This window comes from Aphis gossypii, chromosome 2 (assembly GCF_020184175.1).
Source record: "Aphis gossypii isolate Hap1 chromosome 2, ASM2018417v2, whole genome shotgun sequence".
NCBI classification, from domain to species: domain Eukaryota; kingdom Metazoa; phylum Arthropoda; class Insecta; order Hemiptera; family Aphididae; genus Aphis; species Aphis gossypii.
In genome coordinates, this window is record NC_065531.1 from 58,505,743 (window position 1) to 58,525,747 (window position 20,005).

A 20,005-nucleotide genomic window follows, 5' to 3' on the forward strand; every position below is an offset into this window, starting at 1 on the left:
TTCTAAGGTGTAGACATTTTAAGTTAATGATCAAAAAGATGAATGATGAATACATTAATGATTAATAATAAAAAATGATAAAGTGTGGTTTCTATTGATTGGAACCACGGTTGTAGATAATATTATACGATTGTTTTTCAATCATATGTTTTAAGACTTCTACTATGGTACCTATTCAGAATTACTGTGATTAGGATATACCGCATATGACGTCACACTGCTGATCCATATCACAATAATATTGAATAATGTCAGTGGCTTCTATACACCTATATAGTGAATACTGCATAATAATGTTATCCTTATCCATTATAGCCGTCACCGGATTATTTTGTATTTGGATCTCTGATATGGAATTGTGTTAACTGATCTGGCTTTCCGAACCACCGATGCAGTCGAAATCCTCGACTCTTGAGACTTGAGTAGTGTAATCGACTGAATTGTGAGTTTGAAGTTGAACTGTAAAGTCCGGCTGGCGGCGACATCATTGACCGGCACAATTCTATCATTTCTTATGCAGACCCACTTAGTGTGTCTAAACTTTTGATTAACGTCGGCTAACCCAATAAAAAATGGCTTGCGACGACGACGACGATTTCATTCGTGGCATATTTTGTCCACACGTAGCAGTCTTGTGTTCGGACAAGGCTCAAGAAATGTGTCGTAAAAACAATCTGAGCTTCTGTGATCTGCTCAATCCATTTGCTCGGCTGACAGACGGTAAGATAACCCAGGAAATACCTATACACTGTTTCACTACGATATATACCTAATTTAAATACTGTGCTTATAGTTAATTTCAAAGACACCAATGGTAGTACAATAAATGTCCCAAATCTTCGAATCATGTTTTCCAATATGAACAGTCAACCCTTGTCGGTCACCAAAGAAAGAAGTCGCTTACATGATTCTGTTAATATAACAACTGAACCAAATAACATTGCTGTTAAAATTGGTAACAACTGATATATTAAGTATTATTGTAATTTAAATATCTGTAATCTATTACATATTAAAAAATGTATTTAACAGGTGGACGGGAAATTACAATTCCTGAAAATACGCCGTGGTTTACGAAATGGAGAAAGACATTTTTACAAATTCAAAATGTCTCAGACCATGAATATACTAAACATTTTTTAGGGTGTATCCTTTACAGAATTTAATTATAATGTTTAATTCAATATATTTTTAATTAAATAATTTCTTAACTAATAACATTTAGGTGTTATAGTAATAAGCTCTTCTGATGAAGAACAAGTATCAATATTAACACAGAAAGTTCAACAATCAATTTTACCAAATCAAAATCAATCACCAAAATGGTTTCATACCACTATATTAAGATATTATGTTGTTTTGCACGAAAGTCTCAATCCTGATTTGACCATGTAAGTTATTATACATCTCAATCAAACACAGATACAGAAACAAATATACGAGAAGGGAGGTTTTTTAAAAATAAATAATTTAATATTTTTATTTTGCAAGTCTAAACTAAAAATTAAATTTGTGTATACATTTATTTTGTAATATATTACTTACAAATATATGCACAGTGTATTAATTAATTTTATATAGCTATCGAAAAAAAAATTCCATTGTTGAAAATAGGTGGTTACTCATACTTGTGTCTAATCAGTAGATTATATTATTGAGTATATTATAAAATAATGATAGTTTGAAATTTCTTGTTTTTACACATTTTTTTTGTAAATATTCTAAGATAAATTTATTTTGTAAAGTGGTGAAATCAATTACTAAGTTTTGATTTGCATACTTATATGCATTTTTCAAATATTTTTTAGAGCTATATAAATTTTGAACTCTGATAATATTAGTAACTTTAAGGAAATATTTAATTATATGTATTTTATTGACACTTTTGAAATAAGATTAATATTTATCTTTTTTATTTCAGAGCTAATAAAATTATTGAATCATTACAGTCAGCATATGGCCACAGTAGTTGCCATCTCCTTAGATTAAATTCGTGTAAATATCCTAAAACTGAGTTAACCGAAGGAATATGGGATTACTTGAATAATTCATTTAATTTAAATGATAGTATAGACTCTCAAGATCAGAGTGGAGAATTTGAAAACAATTTGAATTCTGATGATAGTTCTTTAATACATCCTTTAAGTCCACAAGAATATAACAAAAGTTTGAATGATGAATCAAAAACTCCTACTCAAAAAATATATGGTGCTTATTTAGATGAAAATGATCATAACAATATACGAGATTTGACTAAACATTTTGTTTCAAGATCACTAATACCTTATATTGAATCTCAAATACAATCTTTAAATGAATCGGTATACAAAAATATTTTTGACCTAATATGATAATTACTATATTTATATTTATTTTTATAGGTTACAAATAAAAAAGGTGTTAGTCGATCACTTTTGAGTGCTACCAAAAGATGGTTTAGCACAAATAAACCTACTGCAGCAGCTGTACCAGCTACAGTTATGTCAGTAAAACAACTCAACATACATTATCATAATAATATTTTAATATGATACTATTTATTTAGCTACACTAATGATTCACCTGAACTTCAAACTCGGCGTTTAGCAGATTTATATATGATTTTGGGTGCTTGGTCTCTCGCTTTTCCATTATACCAAACTGCCAAAAGAGACTTTAGTGCTGACAACGCTTGGATGTTGTATAGTGGTGCTATTGAAATGGCTGCTATTTGTGCACTGATGTGTCCTAGTGTATGTGACAATCGAAAAGCCATAGAATATGCCAATGAGAGTGTATTAACATATTTGAACACTTGCAGGTCTTAAGTATAATAAAGTTTTGTTTTTGTATTTTTGATACTTAACTGTTCATTTATACTCTACAGGGTTCCTCAATTTGCAACAAGAGCTACAATATTATTTTGTGAATTACTTGTCAGACGGGAAATGTATGGAGAGGCTGCTAAAATGTTTATTCAGATGACAAATGAAGACTCAGATTTACGTAGTGCTCTACTTTTAGAACAGGCAGCATATGCTTTCTTGAAGTCACAAAAACCCCCAATGTTGAGAAAGTATGCTTTTCATATGGTTTTAGCTGGACATCGATATTCAAAAGCAGCACAAAGAAAACAGTCACTAAGCTGTTACCAACAAGCTTATCAGGTAGATTTATTTTTATAAATTAATAGAACTATTTTACAATTCGAGTTTAGGTAAATATTTTTTTTTCAAGGAGAAAGGTTCTTAATTCTTTATAAAACCAATTTATCTAAGTATCCATTAATAAAAGTTAAGACCAAATTACTTAGATAAAATAATACAAACCATTCTTAATATTGATTTGAATACTTGGATGCACGGGGTTTCATTATTTAATAATATTTTTTAAATCCAAATCTTTTATCATAAAAATGGCATTGATTTTTATTAAGATCTTACAATCTGACTATGAGAATGAGAAACTTAACCGCCCTAACATGATATTCTTATAAGATATTGTAATAGATGTATTAAATTTGAATTCAATGATTAATCCATAGGCGCAAATAGTAGGGTGGCTTAATTTAACCCTCCCAAAAAAACTAATATCATACATACACCGATGTTTTACATATTTTGTGTTGATAAAGTGTCCAAGATAAACCCATAGATAATAAAGATATGGATAGGCCATGCCTATGTTAAATATATTTGAGGCCGCGTGCCTGGAGGGGAAGGCAATTGAGGCGTTTTTATAATGATAATTGATACTCTATATAGGTATACTTGTTTGGCCTCAACTGGACCCCTTAAATACCCCTGATAATACCGATATGTACTATCCATATCTTTATTATCTATGGATAAACCTGAGCTTCAGCCCCTCCAAATCTCAAACACTATTTGCTGCGCGTATGGTTTAATCATTATTACCTAATTATTAATCATTGGATACAAAAACAGTTCTGAGCAAAGATGTGGTGCCAGGCTCTATTTATCTTTATAACTATTATAGTAGGGTGAAATGATTTTAATCAAAAAATATTGCATAAATTATTTAAAAATTAAAACAGATGTACAGAGAGTAGTGTAAATTGGTTCATGGTATAAATAAATGAAAATTGGTCTAAATATTCTAACGTCATTGTACATAAAAAATAATAACATATTATGTAATTCTTACATTATAACATTTTTTGAATTATAACTAAATAAAATATTGCTGCTCCATAAATATTTCTTTTTTTAGTTTTTCCCAATTATTCTCATGTTAGTTAAGAATTACATTAAAGTTTACTTGTGTCACAACAAGCATGCTCAAGACTCTGAAAAATAAATGGGGTTTAAAAAATAACTCTTAATAATTAAAAAATTAAATATTAATGTATGACTTGCACATATTTATGAAATAAATACTTGTATGATACGCTAACAAAAATTAATAGTTTCATTTCTTTGTATTAATTAGCAAATTATAATGCAAATATGTAATAACAAGTACATGATGCTAATTGGTATCATTTAGAATATGCAAACAATGTTAAATAATTCCATCTAGGATCATACACAGTGAACATGTAAAGAAAAGTATGTGGACTTTTGACTCTTCAAAGTACCTATTAGATTTAATTTGTTATTAATAACCACCCTTGAAGTTATTCATACCAGTTAATTCATTACCAGCTTAAAATCTAATATATAATTTTTTTTTTCTTAAAGTTTTTATTTTTTCTATGGAGTGTTAATTATTGCTATACATTTTTTAGGTTTTTGAAGATACACATTGGATATTAGCAGAAGACCATATACAGACAGCTATCGGTAGACAAGCCACATTTTTAAAACATATGAAACAAGCTTCTGAAGCATATTCCAAATTGTTGGCAAGAGCTTCAAGTCAACCACCAGAACAGCAGTCCACTATACTTAGAGATTATTTGAACATTAAATTGGTATAATAATTTGTATTTTACACATTTACATTATCTCAGATGGATTATCATTTATAGGAATATGCAGCAGAGAAAAATGATTCGTCGGTCATCGATTTAGCCCTACCTCTCATAGATCAGAAAAAAATCAAAATATTGTTGAATGCAGACAGTATAATAACTAAAGAACTTAGTTTTGATGAAGACTTATTGGACACTAGGTGGCATAAAATGGAAGAAGATTTAATTACAGAAGCTCGTGGAATTCCACCATTAATATTTAAGCCAACCTTGGCTTTCTATGGTAGCAATGATACAATAAGACAGTTATTGTATGTGGATGGTGAGATTTTTTATTTTTTTATTGAGTTGAAAATAGTAATCTAACATGGTTTATATTTATATTATAATGTACAATGTATATTTGTATTAACAGAATTAGTGCAAGTACAAATGACATTATCAAATCCATTAAACATATCCTTATGCATTGAAAACTTATCATTAACATATTCTTTTGATAAAGAGTTACATTTGGTAGAACCTCAAGTGCTAGATGAACTACTTTTAGCACCTTCCAGTACAACACAAGTAGCTTACAATAAAAATAAAATGTGTTAAATTATATTCTTAAACATTTTCTTATGTATTATCAGGTTATTCTTGGACTGAAAACTAAAAGTACTGGGACTCTAATTATAACTGGTGTTCAATTTAGCTTATTGATTCCATCAATTATGACTGATGACATAGTCAAGAGAGTAATAAATGGTTGGCAACGTTTTGAGATGTTGAGTCCTATACAGTTCAATGTTCAACCTCAAACTTCTTTAATGAAGGTAGATTATAAATAAACTGTTTATTATCAATTAGTTATAATCAGTGTTTGGGACTTCATGTGCTCTATAAATCTTAGAAAAATATATATATATATTTGTGTTTATTTTGCGTATTATTCACATTGAGAAATTTTCTATAAATGTGTAAAAAATACGCATTTTACTATGATAAAAAAATAATAATAATAAGTACAAAAGTGGTGTCCCAAAAACAGTTGATTTATAATTAATAAAATGAGGAAGATGTTCATGAGTAAAGTTATGAGTTATAATTATGGTAGATTTTTAGTAAATTAATTTTTTTATTTTGTGTCCAATTTAAAATGATACTCTAATTGTATTTAAAAAGTAAAAAATTAGTTAAAATTTCCAATTTTTTGTGTAAAAAATAAAAGTGAGTCATGAATCATGATAATTACATATTCATTATTGGTTTTAATAATTAAATTAACTATAAATTACATATTAATTATAATAATATTAAATTTTAATTTTGCTAGTCATTTTAGTAAGAAACATTTTAAGCACCTAACCTGAAACCCTGCAATACCTATGATTATACATTATTTTACATTATTTTTTTGCATAAAAGTTTCATTACTTTAAACCTTTTATATTCAAACAAAACAAGTACATAATTGTTTTTCTGTTTTTAAAGTTTAAAATAATAAATAGATTGATAATTCTTATTATTCTATTTACTGAGTCATAAATAGTATAAAGGAATAATTGAGTAATTTAGATTATAATTTTGCAAATTATACCTAGTATAATAGAGTAGATCTCTTATTACACTAGAAAATAACAGTAGATCACTTGCTACATGAATGCCAAACAAACCTGTTGTATATTTATTTTTTTTTTTGGTTTTAGGTTGATTTTATTGGAAATCAAATTAACACGTTAGTTGGTGAAATGAATATAATACGATTAACATTAGAAAATGTTGGTGTAGTACCATTGCATAAAATTTATGTGTCTACTTCAATTGAAGATTCATTTTTCTCAGAATCAAATCATTCTTGCAAAAACAAAAAAATTCGAAGTTTATTATTGCAAATCCCTCCAAATTCAAAAAAATCTGTAGAATTCTGCTTCAATAGTCCAGACACAGAAAAATTTAGCCTCGACTTGTTATTTTATTATGAATCTCAAATCGAAACCAAAAAACAAGAGTATAAATTATGCAGGGCTAGCTGGTTTATGACAGCAAAACCTTGTGTTAGATTATCTGCTTCAGCACTACTTGCAAATCAAAACAGTGAAACACTAAATCTAAAAACAATTGTTCATAATTTATATAAGGTATTTTTTTTTTTTTTTACTTTTTTTTATCTTTCAGTTGAACTTAAGTTTTTATCAAATCATAATTTCAGGGAAATGAAGTTGAACAGGTAAAATTAAAACAAGTATTCTTGTACAGCCCAGAATGGACGTTATCTAAAAAAGTATATCCTCAAGGAAGTATAAAAGATTTGGATCAACAACAGTCATGCCATTTATTCTTACAAGCTTGTCGAACAAATAAAAGTGGTATCTCTAAAATTAATTTTGATAATGAACAATTTCCACAAACTGATATGTGTGAAAAATTTGTCTCAATAACAAAATCATTATCAAAAGAAATCAAAATGCCAAAGTTTGATAGACATAAAGTTCAGACAGAGGTGTTGAAATGTATTGATCTCGTTTTAGCCATTTTATGGCAGGTAATATGATATTCTTATTTTTATTGTGTTTCAATTTTTTTAAATCTATTATTCTATTCTCAGGTAATAATCAAAGATCATTCAAATCAATTGAGAATTATATGTGGCATTCACAGGGTTTCTTTGACAAAATTAAATTTAAGTGTTGCATGGCCTGAAGTTGGTTGTTTAGATGCATCGAAAAATATTGCTAAGCCAATAGGGAGATTAAAAATATTTGGACCTGATCGGAATATACATCCATTTGATGGGACACCTCTACCTAATGATTTAACAGGATTGTTAGAGTCCCCAATGAATCGGTTGCTCAATATTTCTTTTTCGCATCCTAGTACTGTTTTGCATTCCTTTGTTGATAAAAAGTAAGATTTTAAAATAAATTTTTTTTTTTAATTACTAATAAATAATAAATAATAATGTTCTAAGTTATAACAATTAATACAAATGTTATTATATTTGTATATTATTTTAGAATGTGTATTGTACCTGTACTCATAATAATTAAGAACAGTGTTGAACATAAAATTGAAGTTAAAATTGATGCTAACACAGCCAGCTGTTCTAAGTAAGTAACAAAAATATATATTGTTTTTTCTTGGGTATTTATCGATTTTTCAAGTAAAATAAAAATATCTCTTAACTTTTAATATAATTTAATATAACCTTAGTATCATAAAATTTAAACAAAAATATATGTTATAGATTTTGAATTTGAAAAATTGGTGATGTAGTGACATTTTTTTTTCTTTTAAATGATAATTTACAAATATCAAAATTGATGTGTAATTTCTTATAAATACTTTTATTAAATAATAAAACGTGTTTCTTCAAAAAGATAGTATAATTGTAATGTGAAATTTATACTTACAATAACTTGAATAAGAAATAATTATATAATTTATAATAATTAATCAATGTTTATTAAGATACGCTGTAATTAGGGTATGATAATATAGTAAAAAATATAGGTACCTATTTTGAGTTTTGAAATTTTAATATTGTTGTTTTTGTCATTTGAATGGATTTATTTTAAATATTTATCTATCATCTAATTCATTGTTTCTTTGTTTTCAGGTCAGATATTGATGATGAACATTTCTGTTGGATCGGAGTTAATAACCCAAAGCCGTTTTTATTGCCAGTATCAGCGACACATGCTATTCGCTTATATGCTGCAGTTGCTTCTCAAGGTTGTTTTAAAATGACATCTAAACTTGAAATACTAGCACGACCATATCCGCCCGCTCAACACGCATTCCTATCCCAAATTGTTTCGTCTTCATCTTTATTAGTTATTAAAGACCCTAAATCTGAGGTAACAAGTTAATTGTTACTACTTCACTTAGGTCTTAATTTATATGTTATATTTTAAAAAAAAGTTATTATAATAAAAAAATCATATAATATATTATAATATAATCATTAAAAAAAAATTATAAGTTGGTATAAATGTGTGATTATGACATTATGAGCATTGATTTTCTCTTATACTGTCGATTGCGTCTTTGATCGCACCGAATTTCGGCCGGTTGGCAGGGTTGGAATGCCAGCACGCTAGTATAACTTCGTACAAACTGTAACAGCATAAAGTGGGTCTAGGCATACGGTATCCACTACATAATACTTCGTATATCCTGGACGAACTTATCGTCGGGTATGGAGACCCTCCCAACATCATGATTTCCCAGAGAAGCACGCCGAATGACCACACGTCGCTTTGGGTGGTGTACAGCTGATATTTGAGCGACTCCAGGGCCATCCACTTGACTGGTAATGGGTCGCCACGGTTCGACTTCTGGTAGAGGTTCTGTTCGTATACGTCCCGGCTAAGGCCAAAATCGCAAATCTTTATCGTGCGGTGGTCGCTGAGTAATACATTCCGGGCTGCCAAGTCCCGGTGCACCACTCGGTTACTTTCCAAAAACATCTAGAATTCGTGTCAAAATATTATACCGTTAGATACTAATGTCTGTCGACGAGTAAAGTGTGCTGTCCAAATCGCGTTGTCGTAGGTATCAAAACGACACAAATAATAATAAATATCTGTAGGTACCTACATAATAATAGAAACTGATTCCTTACCATGCCATTGGCTGCTTGGCTGGCGAAACGCAGCAAGTCGTCCACCGTGAGGAATACGTTTTCATCACCATGGTACAAGTAACAGTTGTTGAAGACCATCGGCGGCGGACCTGACACGTCTTGCAGCAATTCGACTCTCTTGCTGTCCGACACGGCGGTTAACTCTGATGGATCCGTCCGGCCAACGTAAAAGTCGTTGGCGTACCACGATTTGATGCTGACCTACGCACAAGAAAGGCATAACGTCATAAATATAAATTTAGTACATTCGCTCCAACATTATATATAATAAAAAAAAATCGTTGTATGTAGGCCAAAATGGTAAAATAAATAATAATAATCATATACTTTTGGGGTGTAAACCTGAAACCAGTTCACCGCTTGGGGCTCCTCGTGGTGCCCCGGGCCCTTCGTATACGAACTGGGACGCACTCGAGCTATACGTCAAAACATGAGATTTTTTTTCTTAGGACGCACTCTAGAAACCCCCATCATGCCACGTACCTGCAATTGTGTCAATCGTCTTCCTATCCTAAATCCTGACAATGAAAACTATGTATACGGATGACGTGCCTTAGTGGCTTATCGTCTCGAAAGGTCAGCGCCGAGCCGTGCGTTATAGGTCAGTGCGATGTGTGCGTAATCTCACCTTTCTCAGATAAGTCTGCAAATCGCCCAGCTGACAGTACTCGACGACCAGCATGCACCGACGGTTGGCGTCCAGACAACATCCGATCATGGACACGATGTTCGGGTGTTTGCCGACCTTCTGCATGAGCAGTATCTCGCGCAGGAACTCGTCCAGGTCCCGGCCGCTGGGCCGGTCCCGGAGCGACTTGACGGCCACCGAGCACACCCGGCCGTCGGCCGTCTTCAGGGCGCCCTTCCGGACCACGCCGAAGTGGCCGTGTCCCAGGAACACGTCGGACACGGTGACCGCGTCGTCGTCCAGCAACACGTCCACGTCGTCCAGCCCCTTCAGCATGGTCATGTCGTAACCCTCCGCCGACGCGACGCCGCCCTTGTTGCTGCCGCCGTCCGAACCGACGGCCGCGCGACGTTGCAACAGTTGGCCGACGGCCACGGCCGCGCACAGCGCCAACAGGACGAGCAGCGCGGCCGCCGTCCACGGCAGGTAGTGCGATCGGCGTTGGTCGGCCGCGGTCGCGTCCTCGTCGGGGCTCGGTGGCCGCTCCACGACCGTCGCGTCGCTGCAGCCCGCCGGCGAACACGCTTGCACGCTCGCGTAGTACCGTTCGCTCAGCGACACGTTTTCGAACGACGCCACGTACGCCACGGCGGCGGCGGCGGCCGACGCGTTGCCTTCCGCCGCGTCCTGCCGCAGGACCGTCGTCGCGTACTCCTTTCCCGACACGTTCTTCGCCTCGTCGCCCAGCTTCACCTCGAAGTAGTCCGCTTTCCGGCCGTCCGTCGTGTTCGGCATCTTCCAGTGCACCTGGACGTCGTATTTGCCCTCGTAAACGCCGAGCGCTTCGGACAGCTTTATGTCGTACGGCGTCTCCGGGGCTGCGCGATAAAAACATCATTTAATGTGCACTGTGTACAAGCCAAAGGTCTCTTATAATAATATCAGCATAATCGATGTGTAGGTTGCTGTACATATTATATGCGATTGCAGGTACCTAATCGTAGGGCCCGGATTTCAATGCAAAGTGCGTCTTTTTTTTGGTCTGTCTTTGACAAAATTGTTTTCGTATACATAATATTCGTTTTATGTGTGTAACGAGTGCTTCAAAGCTAAAACTTTTATTTCGCGTTTTTTAATTGTCGATTGTATTCGATTTATTTCGATTCAATTTTTATCTTATTTTTATTATTGACTGTGGAACGTTTTTGTTTTTTTTAATAAAATAATAATTATACCTTAATTTTAAATTACCAAATTGTAAAATCGTATGAAAAAAAATTACAAGGCGTTTTTGAAAGTCATTTTTGGCTATTTCTTAGGACATATTGTTTAGTTTGAAGGACATTTAAATCCGGGCCTTAGTTATACTCTAATATACGGGTGATAGTGCCATGACGTTACGATAATCCGAATTTTGAGTCCTGAACCGAATTTTTTTTTTTAATTGACCAACTCGTAGGGCTAGTTTCTATTCTAATCTAGAAAAATTGTAAACACATTTATAGTGGTGGTTTAAAGATCAAAGATGACAGCATCAATGATTATAACAGGCCACAGAGGAAAATCTTAATACGTGTAATGATAATATGGACAGAATGTATTTTGTTCCAAAATTGAGCTTTGCATCCGCTATACTGATTACTGATTAATACAGTTTGATTTCACAAACCATATTTTATATAGTATGGTAACCTAATAGGTATAGGTAGGTACTTAAATGTCAAAAACTGCTAAACAAAAATCACTCATTTATATAGATTAGTATAGTGTATTATTATGATGCTATTTTTACAGTAAAACATATTTTTAGATGTGAAAAAGCACAGTGTCACAAGAAAGCGTCCTGTATTTTATTTTGTGTAATTACTTTACTCGCTTATGTTACTTGTTTGTCTAATGTATAATTGTATAATTGTATAAACTTATTAATTACGGCACAAGTCCAACACTAAGTCCTCGATGATTTGGTTGATTTCCAGACATGACGGCGTCGTGAATTTGAATTCCACCGGTTCGCTAGTGATGATCAAAGACTTATTTCTGTAGTACGACTGTATTGCGACCGTGTAATCTCTTTCCAGAATCAAACCGTTTAATTTGACAGAATTCGACTCTCTGACGTCTACATATTGAGTTTTCAATCTTTCATTTGCACGGCCCCCGTGGTAAACGATTTTGTAGCGACAGTTCATATCTATAATCATTTCAAAGAACTCGTATATATATACAAATATGTATAAAAGAATAAAATTTGACCTTCACACGAAAGAAAACTGAAAAGGAAACGATACGAATTTCAAAAACTATTTCATGAATTGATAATAATTATGTAGGAATGTCCGAATGTAAAAAACAAATTGTTTTTCCGGAAAATAATATTTTTATTATTATAATAGTTGGTACTTTTTAGTTTTCATTGTATCAAAGAGATAATATTCAAATGACATTATATTATGATTTATCAATTATACCTTAGGTTTTTATGTATACAATTTATAAATATAACCATCGATTCGAAATTGCTCGTAATATAATACTATATAAGTTTAGTATATAACCACAAAATAGATATACCTAACTATTAACTATTATATATTATACTCGTTGTTATATTATTTAGTGTGTATTATCGTTATGTATAATTAATATTATAATCTACTTTTAATCGACTTAATCCATAGACATAACATATTATTATGTTAATAATTTAAATACTTAATTATGATTAGGAATTTAGGACACGTGAGTTTTTGTACTAGACTCGCATATAGTTTATATTATATTATTTATTTATGTTGTGCATATTATATACCATCCGATGGCGTCCAGGCAAGTGATGTGTTTAGTGTAGAATTATTGGTCTCCATCGTAAAATTGGAAATTTTAATCGAGTGCACCAAGCCTAACATTTGTCCTTTGTCCAACGTCTTGCCGATCGGCGTATCCATTATGTGATACGTAGTACCGTTGACCAACTTCCGGAATCTAGCAGCGTATGCGGTGTTTGGCTTTAGATTGTTAAGACGAATGTGCGATGAATTATTCACCTAGTAAATTCATAGCATAAATTTAAGTATACCGTATTTGTGGGTAAATAGAAACAGGTTTACTCCTTTCAGGTAGTGTTATATCTCTGGATCTAAAATATGTAATAATAATATAATGTAATGCTGTGAATTACAACAAAATTTAGGTCTCACCGTGTACTACATGATAGAAATTTCAATAATTACCCAACTATAAAATCAAATTTTATAGATTTTTTTAAGTACAATGTTTCTATTCACCCGCAGATGTGGATGAAAAAAAACAACTGCTTAGTTTTCATAGAATTTGTTATTCAACTCTTATGTGACTAAATAGAAACATAATTTTGATTTTTTTTAAAAAAAAATTGTTCAAATTACTTAATTACATAATTATATAAACAACAACATTTTGCATTGTTGCGGGGATCTGACTTGTACACATTTGGCATGTTTCTATTCGCCCGGAAAACAAAATTTTTAAATTAAAAAAAATATAAAAATTAAGCAATTATAGTTAAACAGGATTGATAATTACGTTACTTAATTTTAACATCCATGACGAAAATTGAAAAAAAAAATGGAGTTATCACATTTCGTTCATGAGAACCATATAATAACAAAGTTGATACACATTTTTTGGAGGTAAAATAATTTTTGCTCTTATCAATTTTTTTTATCGACGATTATTATGGAAGTAAAAAATTTTCAATTAAATTCGATTCTTCATAACATAACCAATTTACTATACATCAACAACTTATAAATATAGTTATACTTAGATTGTAGTTATTGGTCAATGAAACTTATTTCGAAATTTTGTTTCTATTCACCCGCAATTAAGTACGGTACGCAGCCACTACAAACCGAAACAGAAACTTTTAAAGTAAGTATAGTATAGGTACTTGTTCAAAATCTAGAAAGTAGGTAGTATAAATATAATACGTGATATGTGAATAAGCTTTTTACCATAATTTTGTGTATAATATGTTTGGTATTGATATACTTTACTGTTTTAAATATATTTTAAAAACATATAAATAGTTTATTATATAGAAAGCAGGTATATAATCCTTTTTTCTGTGTCTAGGTACTTTTGTCTAGATTCTAGGAAAATAATCTTAGGTATAAAATTATTATTTATATTAAATATCAACCTTTGGGCTTTAACTCTAATTTGTAAATATTATTGAAACTATTATGTTGATAGTGAGTACCATATAATAAGGCTGTTCATTCCAATGTGAAGTTAAAAAAAACTATAAAAGTAAAAATGCACAATTTTGCTGATTGGAAATTGTCCACAAATATCTAAATGAAGATTTTTTTGCTATGCTTCAATAGTAGCGCATACCAGTACTACACACCTAATACCTATAAATAAATATATGGATCATTAAATTATTTCCATGACTTCAGTAGGTAGGTACATAATGGATAAGAAATATAAGGTAGGTATATATGTAACAACTTCGATTTTCGACATTAGAACAACTAAACTATATCGATTTACCCGCTGTATCTGTTATAAATTTAACATTTTTAAATTACCTCCAATATTAAATGCATGTCCATTTTATCATATGATATTAATTCCACAAGTATTTTGACATTGTCAACTTTATTCTTCGAGATCCAAATGTAATTAAGAGAATCAAATTCACGACACAAAAATCGCACGTTGTCTAACATATTTACGCCATCTGGAAATTTAAATATACATTTTATATATTATAGTAATATAAAATATTATTTATAGACTGAGTGTTTTTTTTTTTTTAAATAATTATTTATTCCAAGAATTATTAAATTTTTATGAACTTTTCCTTTCAAAAAGTTTAATGTATATGCAATTTTTTTAATAGTAACCTATTTTTTGTCATGGTTTGATGCAGAATACCTAAGTAAAAAATAAATGCATTTGTTAGGCTTATTGTAATCATTGGATATTGAACGAATAGCTTTTTATTAATTTATAATAATTTATAATGAATTGATGAGTGGACTGAGTGGAGTGTAGTGGAATGGGATAGCTTGCAAAAATTTTACTGCTTTATTTGTCTGAACTTAAAATAATGAAAATATATGTGCTTATAAAGTAATAAGTAAATTATTAAGTTCACAGATTTTATCAAATGAAATTTATTAATTAATATAAATACCTTTTTTGGCTGTGTACCATTGCATGTGATATTTGCCTGAAAAAAGAAATAAATTACCTTTTAAATTATATTTTTATTTTCAAAATATCCTATAGCTGCCATATATTTTAATTTAGTAATTTTTAGTGTATAGGATAACTATAATCATTTATACCATTAAAATTTAAAATTATAATATACCTATAGACATATTATTTGCAGGTATTTTCATTAAATAAAAAAAAATACATCATGTATTAATAACTAATATTATATTATAATGATTTCAGAGAGGCGAGCCTTGACCTCAAGTCCTTAACTACCTATACCTATTATATTTTTATGAATTTACGATATTTTTATATGCATTGATAGTAATTTGTTATTTTTTCTTAAAAATATTAATTTTCAAATAAAACTTTAAATACCTATATCATTATAGGAAAAAATTTAAGTGCATTTGAATTTTAAATTTTTATGAAATTGTGTAACCATAACGATTTATCCTCAAATGATTTTAAATATTTATTATTCAAAAAGTATAAGTCGTAAATACTGACAAAAATTCGTCAAAATCATCAATATTTGTAAATTATTTTGTAGGTATAATTCATAAAAATGTTTGTACAAGCAGCTTAGAGTTGAAAATTCAATACAAGATTTTCTATAAGTTTGGCTAACAGTAATTATAAAATAATTTAAATTTTGATGTATTCGGGCCATTAAAACATAAACCACTTTTTTCACCACCCACTGGAAAGTTGTTGTAATTAAAAAGTCAATAGGTAGCCACAGAAACTTGAAATCTTCTCTCAAAAATTATATTATCATTTTTTTTTTTATTTAAAGTTGTATACTATATATATTATTGATCTCTTAAAACATCGACTGCAAGGGCCATTATTTTATTATATAATATCTAAATATCTATAATATATAAAGCGCAGTCACCCACTTACCTATCTATAGTATCTATCCACCACCTAAAAAAGTTCTGGGCTTTTTTACCCTACTAACCATACGTGTTCGGCACCACTGAATGTGTATAATTGTACACTATAACATTGTTTTTCTAAAGAATTTACAATGCTTAAATAGTGAGTAATTTTACTCGAAACCTAGTTTTCTTTAAAACCGGATCTCAGCAAAATTATTTTGGAGATTTGAAATGTTTTAACGTGAATTTTATTATTTTATAGTTTAAACGGTTTAAGACAAATACAAAATGTTGTAAACTTGTAGATTAAAGATATTACCTACTTATTATACAATGTACATATCTACAATGTGTAGACAAGTGTGACGGTGAATTCGATATTTCAATCCATTATGCATTTTTAAAAATATTGATTGAATAGATATAAATGTATAAAAAGGGATTTATTGATGTATAGATAAACAGTACACGCACTAGGTAAGTATTACCTAATCTTTGTAAAGGTCAAGTTAAATTTTTGCTTTAATTTTTCTATATTACAATAAGCGTATGTAAACAAGGTATATATTGTGCAATACAAATATAAATTTTAAATTTGTTTATTTGAAATTCAAATTTAGTACAAGCCAAATTCAAAGAAAATTTGACAAACATTATGCTTTTTAGTATAGGTATAGTCATATACTATATAAGCTATACGATAAACTACAGAATACATATGTATTATATGATTTAACTCGTAAGTATACACTAAACTATTTGTAAAAAATGATAATGTATAACCATATGTCTTTAAATAAGTGAACAGGTGTACCTATACACTAATGCGGTATAGGCATGGTTATAAAAGCTAAGGCGTATATAAATACATCAAGGAGCAATATCGTTTTCTATACTTTGAAGTTCGAGGCCAACTGATAACATGCCAATTTTTCCAATAATAAAATACCTATTCACAATAGCGTGTAAATAAATATAATATAAGTGAACGTATATTTACGCGTAGGCCATACATAATATGTACAATCGTGTGGCCTGCTAATACTATGTCATACGAATACTACATACAGTGTATAGTATATACATTATATTCTAAGTGGGATACATTCAATATTGAGTATTTGCTAATATTTTTTGATAAATCTGAGAAAAAATATTAAAATATACATATCTAAGTATTCGTGTTAATGTTATGTAAAATGAGCAACAATCAATCATAGAAATTATTAATAAAAAACGTGGGCAATGCATGTTTTTGAATTGTTATAAATTATAAAAAAAAAAAATCTTTACAAATAATATAAATTGGTAAATTTGTCGTCATTTTTCTTAAAAATCATAATGAATTATGAAAAAATAACTATACATTTATAAGGTATCCCTTTCAAATATTCGTTAAAATATGTCCGGGTAGTGATATCGCAATATACATTTAGGTATATGTATATTATGTATAATGCGTATAAAATAATAATTACCTATTGTACATTTGTATATGCCGTTCTTAAACAATGTTATCACGACCAAAAGACTTGCGACTTATCAACCTAAAGTACACATAATATATTATATTTGAGTACCTACCTACTTACGACTAATTTATATCACAACCAATTGTCGTAAACTCAACACTATCCATATAATATATTTAATGTTGTCGCTATATATGTACCTACGCTAAAGCCGAGTTCACTACAGTTATGACGTTTACCGACTTCCAAAAGTTAAGATCACCCAAATCTGGACATTTCCTGGTAAATATTAATTAAATAACAAAACCGAAGTTACCAATAAGACCAATCAGAATACCATAAAAGCCATACGACACCACTACGATACCACAGACAAGTGACAACGTAGCTAAAAGTCCAGCTCGAACAGTTACAATATAGGTAGTGCTTATTAATAATCATCCAGTAATGATGTCATGTATCCATTTTTAAAGAAATATTTACTATCCTATCATTTCATATAATAACATTTTACATATTTTATACAAATGCCTAACTATAAATTATAATAAGATGCCTCATGGTTGGTATAAAACTATAATAAATAGGTAGGTACCTAAATCAGTCGCGGCAATTATTACGCCGATTATGATAGTTAATGATAATTGGAAACCTCGTGCCGACACTCGCCTTTAAATTTTTCATTGTAAACATTGGTCTAAAAATTAAGGTACAATATCGAACAGTTATTAAAATATTCTTAAAATATACGTTTGCGTTCGTTTCACTCTTTGTAAAAAGTATGTTGTGTAATAATTCACGTAAAATATATAGAAAAATATTATATTCACAGCATACGTTACAATAAAGCGGTTTAATTGGAATTAAATTTAAGGGTGGTCCTCATTTCCGTCAAAACTTATAATTCCCTTTTCGGTCAATACTGTTTTACTTCAAATTTAGTTATAAAAACTGAACTTGGCAATTCCTATATTTAATTAAATATGATTATATCCATAAATGTGGTTTTCAGGGACGTACACAGGGGGGTGTTTTGGGTGTTCAAACACCCCCTGAAACATTTGGTTTTTGTAATAAAAATGTAATACTAACAAATAAAAATAATTAATATAATAAAATTTGAATAAAAATAAAAATACATAAACAGGATTTCTAAATAAAATAAAATTATACCTATTGTATATTGACGCGATGGGTACAAAAGAATTTGAAAAAAGCTCTACTTTTCAATAACTGATTTTCAAAAACACCCCCCAAAAGTTCTATGTTTCATACGTAAAATAGTTAAACAAATAATTTAGGTATATAATGGAATTCGTATACGAGTTTGGAATTATACTATAGTTCATCAAATAATATTTATAAATATGATGTTTAAATTGTTTCATACAAAACTTGTGCTTTTAATAAATTAAAAAATTCAATAATGTATTTGCAGTACCTATAATAAAATATTAAATTGGGTGATACGATATATAAGTATTTTTTTTTTTTTTAATGTGGTTATTATTTATCTATAATTACATTGGTCGTAACATTTTTAATTAATTCATAGGTACTTACAGTTTTAACATCACGGCTATTATTGACATATTTTGCATTAAGATTTTGACAAAATTCATCTTCGTTCCAAAAATGTTGGATTGCGGTAGCCGCAGGTACGGCTACGCAATATAAGTATAGACACATCAAAGCATACATACCGAATGGAAAAATCTGACATAAAAATCCTAAACTGTGCTTCTGATCTTTCATATTATGCAAATCAAGCGATATTCAAATACCTATGTGAATGTACACAATAATGAAATACGACAATGCACACAAGAATTTATTTAAAATAATGGATACATAATAAGGGTAATGTTTTTAGATTATGGAAATAAAAAACTCTTATAGATCTATAAATTATAATATGTAATATAAAGGTATACTCGAATACTCAATTACATTACGTATATAAATTTTTATTTCGTTTTCATATAATTTGTTAAATATAGACGTATATGATGAGTATAGACAATTGTTTCAAAATATTGTCAATATCATAAGTACATATGTATTTTTTTTCTTTGACTTATGTTTCATAGTATAAATATTTTTTTGAAAAAAAAATGAAATATTATAAAAGTTTAATATGTAGAATGTATAGATACAACGTCCTCCCTTTTTTTTTTTTGATTCAGTGCAATGCAGATCGCCATTTATTTCAAAACGGAACATATTTTTGTGTACATTGGAGACAGTGGGACTCTT

The 20,005-nt window shown here is 30.1% G+C and overlaps 2 protein-coding genes across 3 annotated transcripts; one reads left to right on the plus strand and one right to left on the minus strand.

The window, feature by feature from the left end:
* Nucleotides 1-245: 245 nt before the first annotated feature.
* LOC114125091 (trafficking protein particle complex subunit 8) lies at nucleotides 246-8,905 on the plus strand. The gene is made up of 17 exons (XM_050199009.1): nucleotides 246-720; nucleotides 794-955; nucleotides 1,033-1,146; nucleotides 1,226-1,391; nucleotides 1,922-2,321; nucleotides 2,382-2,482; nucleotides 2,546-2,800; nucleotides 2,867-3,146; nucleotides 4,730-4,915; nucleotides 4,973-5,237; nucleotides 5,331-5,485; nucleotides 5,551-5,733; nucleotides 6,607-7,038; nucleotides 7,110-7,442; nucleotides 7,506-7,804; nucleotides 7,915-8,007; nucleotides 8,517-8,905. Exons 1-17 carry the CDS (start codon nucleotides 573-575, stop codon nucleotides 8,767-8,769), a joined length of 3,825 nt encoding a protein of 1,274 aa, XP_050054966.1. The 5' UTR covers nucleotides 246-572; the 3' UTR covers nucleotides 8,770-8,905.
* LOC114125092 (tyrosine-protein kinase receptor torso-like) lies at nucleotides 8,702-19,600 on the minus strand. Of its 2 annotated transcripts, XM_050199024.1 has the most exons (8): nucleotides 19,313-19,600; nucleotides 15,363-15,397; nucleotides 14,751-14,904; nucleotides 12,986-13,220; nucleotides 12,107-12,367; nucleotides 10,174-11,051; nucleotides 9,525-9,746; nucleotides 8,702-9,369 (listed from the first exon to the last, which is right to left on the minus strand). In XM_050199024.1, exons 1-8 carry the CDS (start codon nucleotides 19,502-19,504, stop codon nucleotides 8,908-8,910), a joined length of 2,439 nt encoding a protein of 812 aa, XP_050054981.1. In that variant the 5' UTR covers nucleotides 19,505-19,600; the 3' UTR covers nucleotides 8,702-8,907. The 2 variants fall into 2 exon arrangements, with proteins under 2 accessions (XP_050054981.1, XP_050054982.1); XM_050199025.1 differs by lacking the exons at nucleotides 14,751-14,904; nucleotides 15,363-15,397; nucleotides 19,313-19,600 and adding an exon at nucleotides 13,978-13,997.
* Between the last annotated feature and the right edge of the window lie 405 nt (nucleotides 19,601-20,005).

Excerpts from the sequence above, each read along its gene's own strand:
- LOC114125091 (XM_050199009.1), top strand. The coding sequence starts at position 573 with ATGGCTTGCGACGACGACGACGATTTCATTCGTGGCATATTTTGTCCA. Across the intron at positions 2,801-2,866 it reads ACATATTTGAACACTTGCAG|GGTTCCTCAATTTGCAACAA; the intron begins GTCTTAAGTATA and ends TATACTCTACAG. Across the intron at positions 5,238-5,330 it reads ACAGTTATTGTATGTGGATG|AATTAGTGCAAGTACAAATG; the intron begins GTGAGATTTTTT and ends TTGTATTAACAG.
- LOC114125092 (XM_050199024.1), bottom strand. The coding sequence starts at position 19,504 with ATGAAAGATCAGAAGCACAGTTTAGGATTTTTATGTCAGATTTTTCCA. Across the intron at positions 14,905-15,362 it reads AATGGTACACAGCCAAAAAA|AGATGGCGTAAATATGTTAG; the intron begins GGTATTTATATT and ends ATTTAAATTTCC. Across the intron at positions 13,221-14,750 it reads ACATGCATTTAATATTGGAG|GTGAATAATTCATCGCACAT; the intron begins GTAATTTAAAAA and ends TGAATTTACTAG.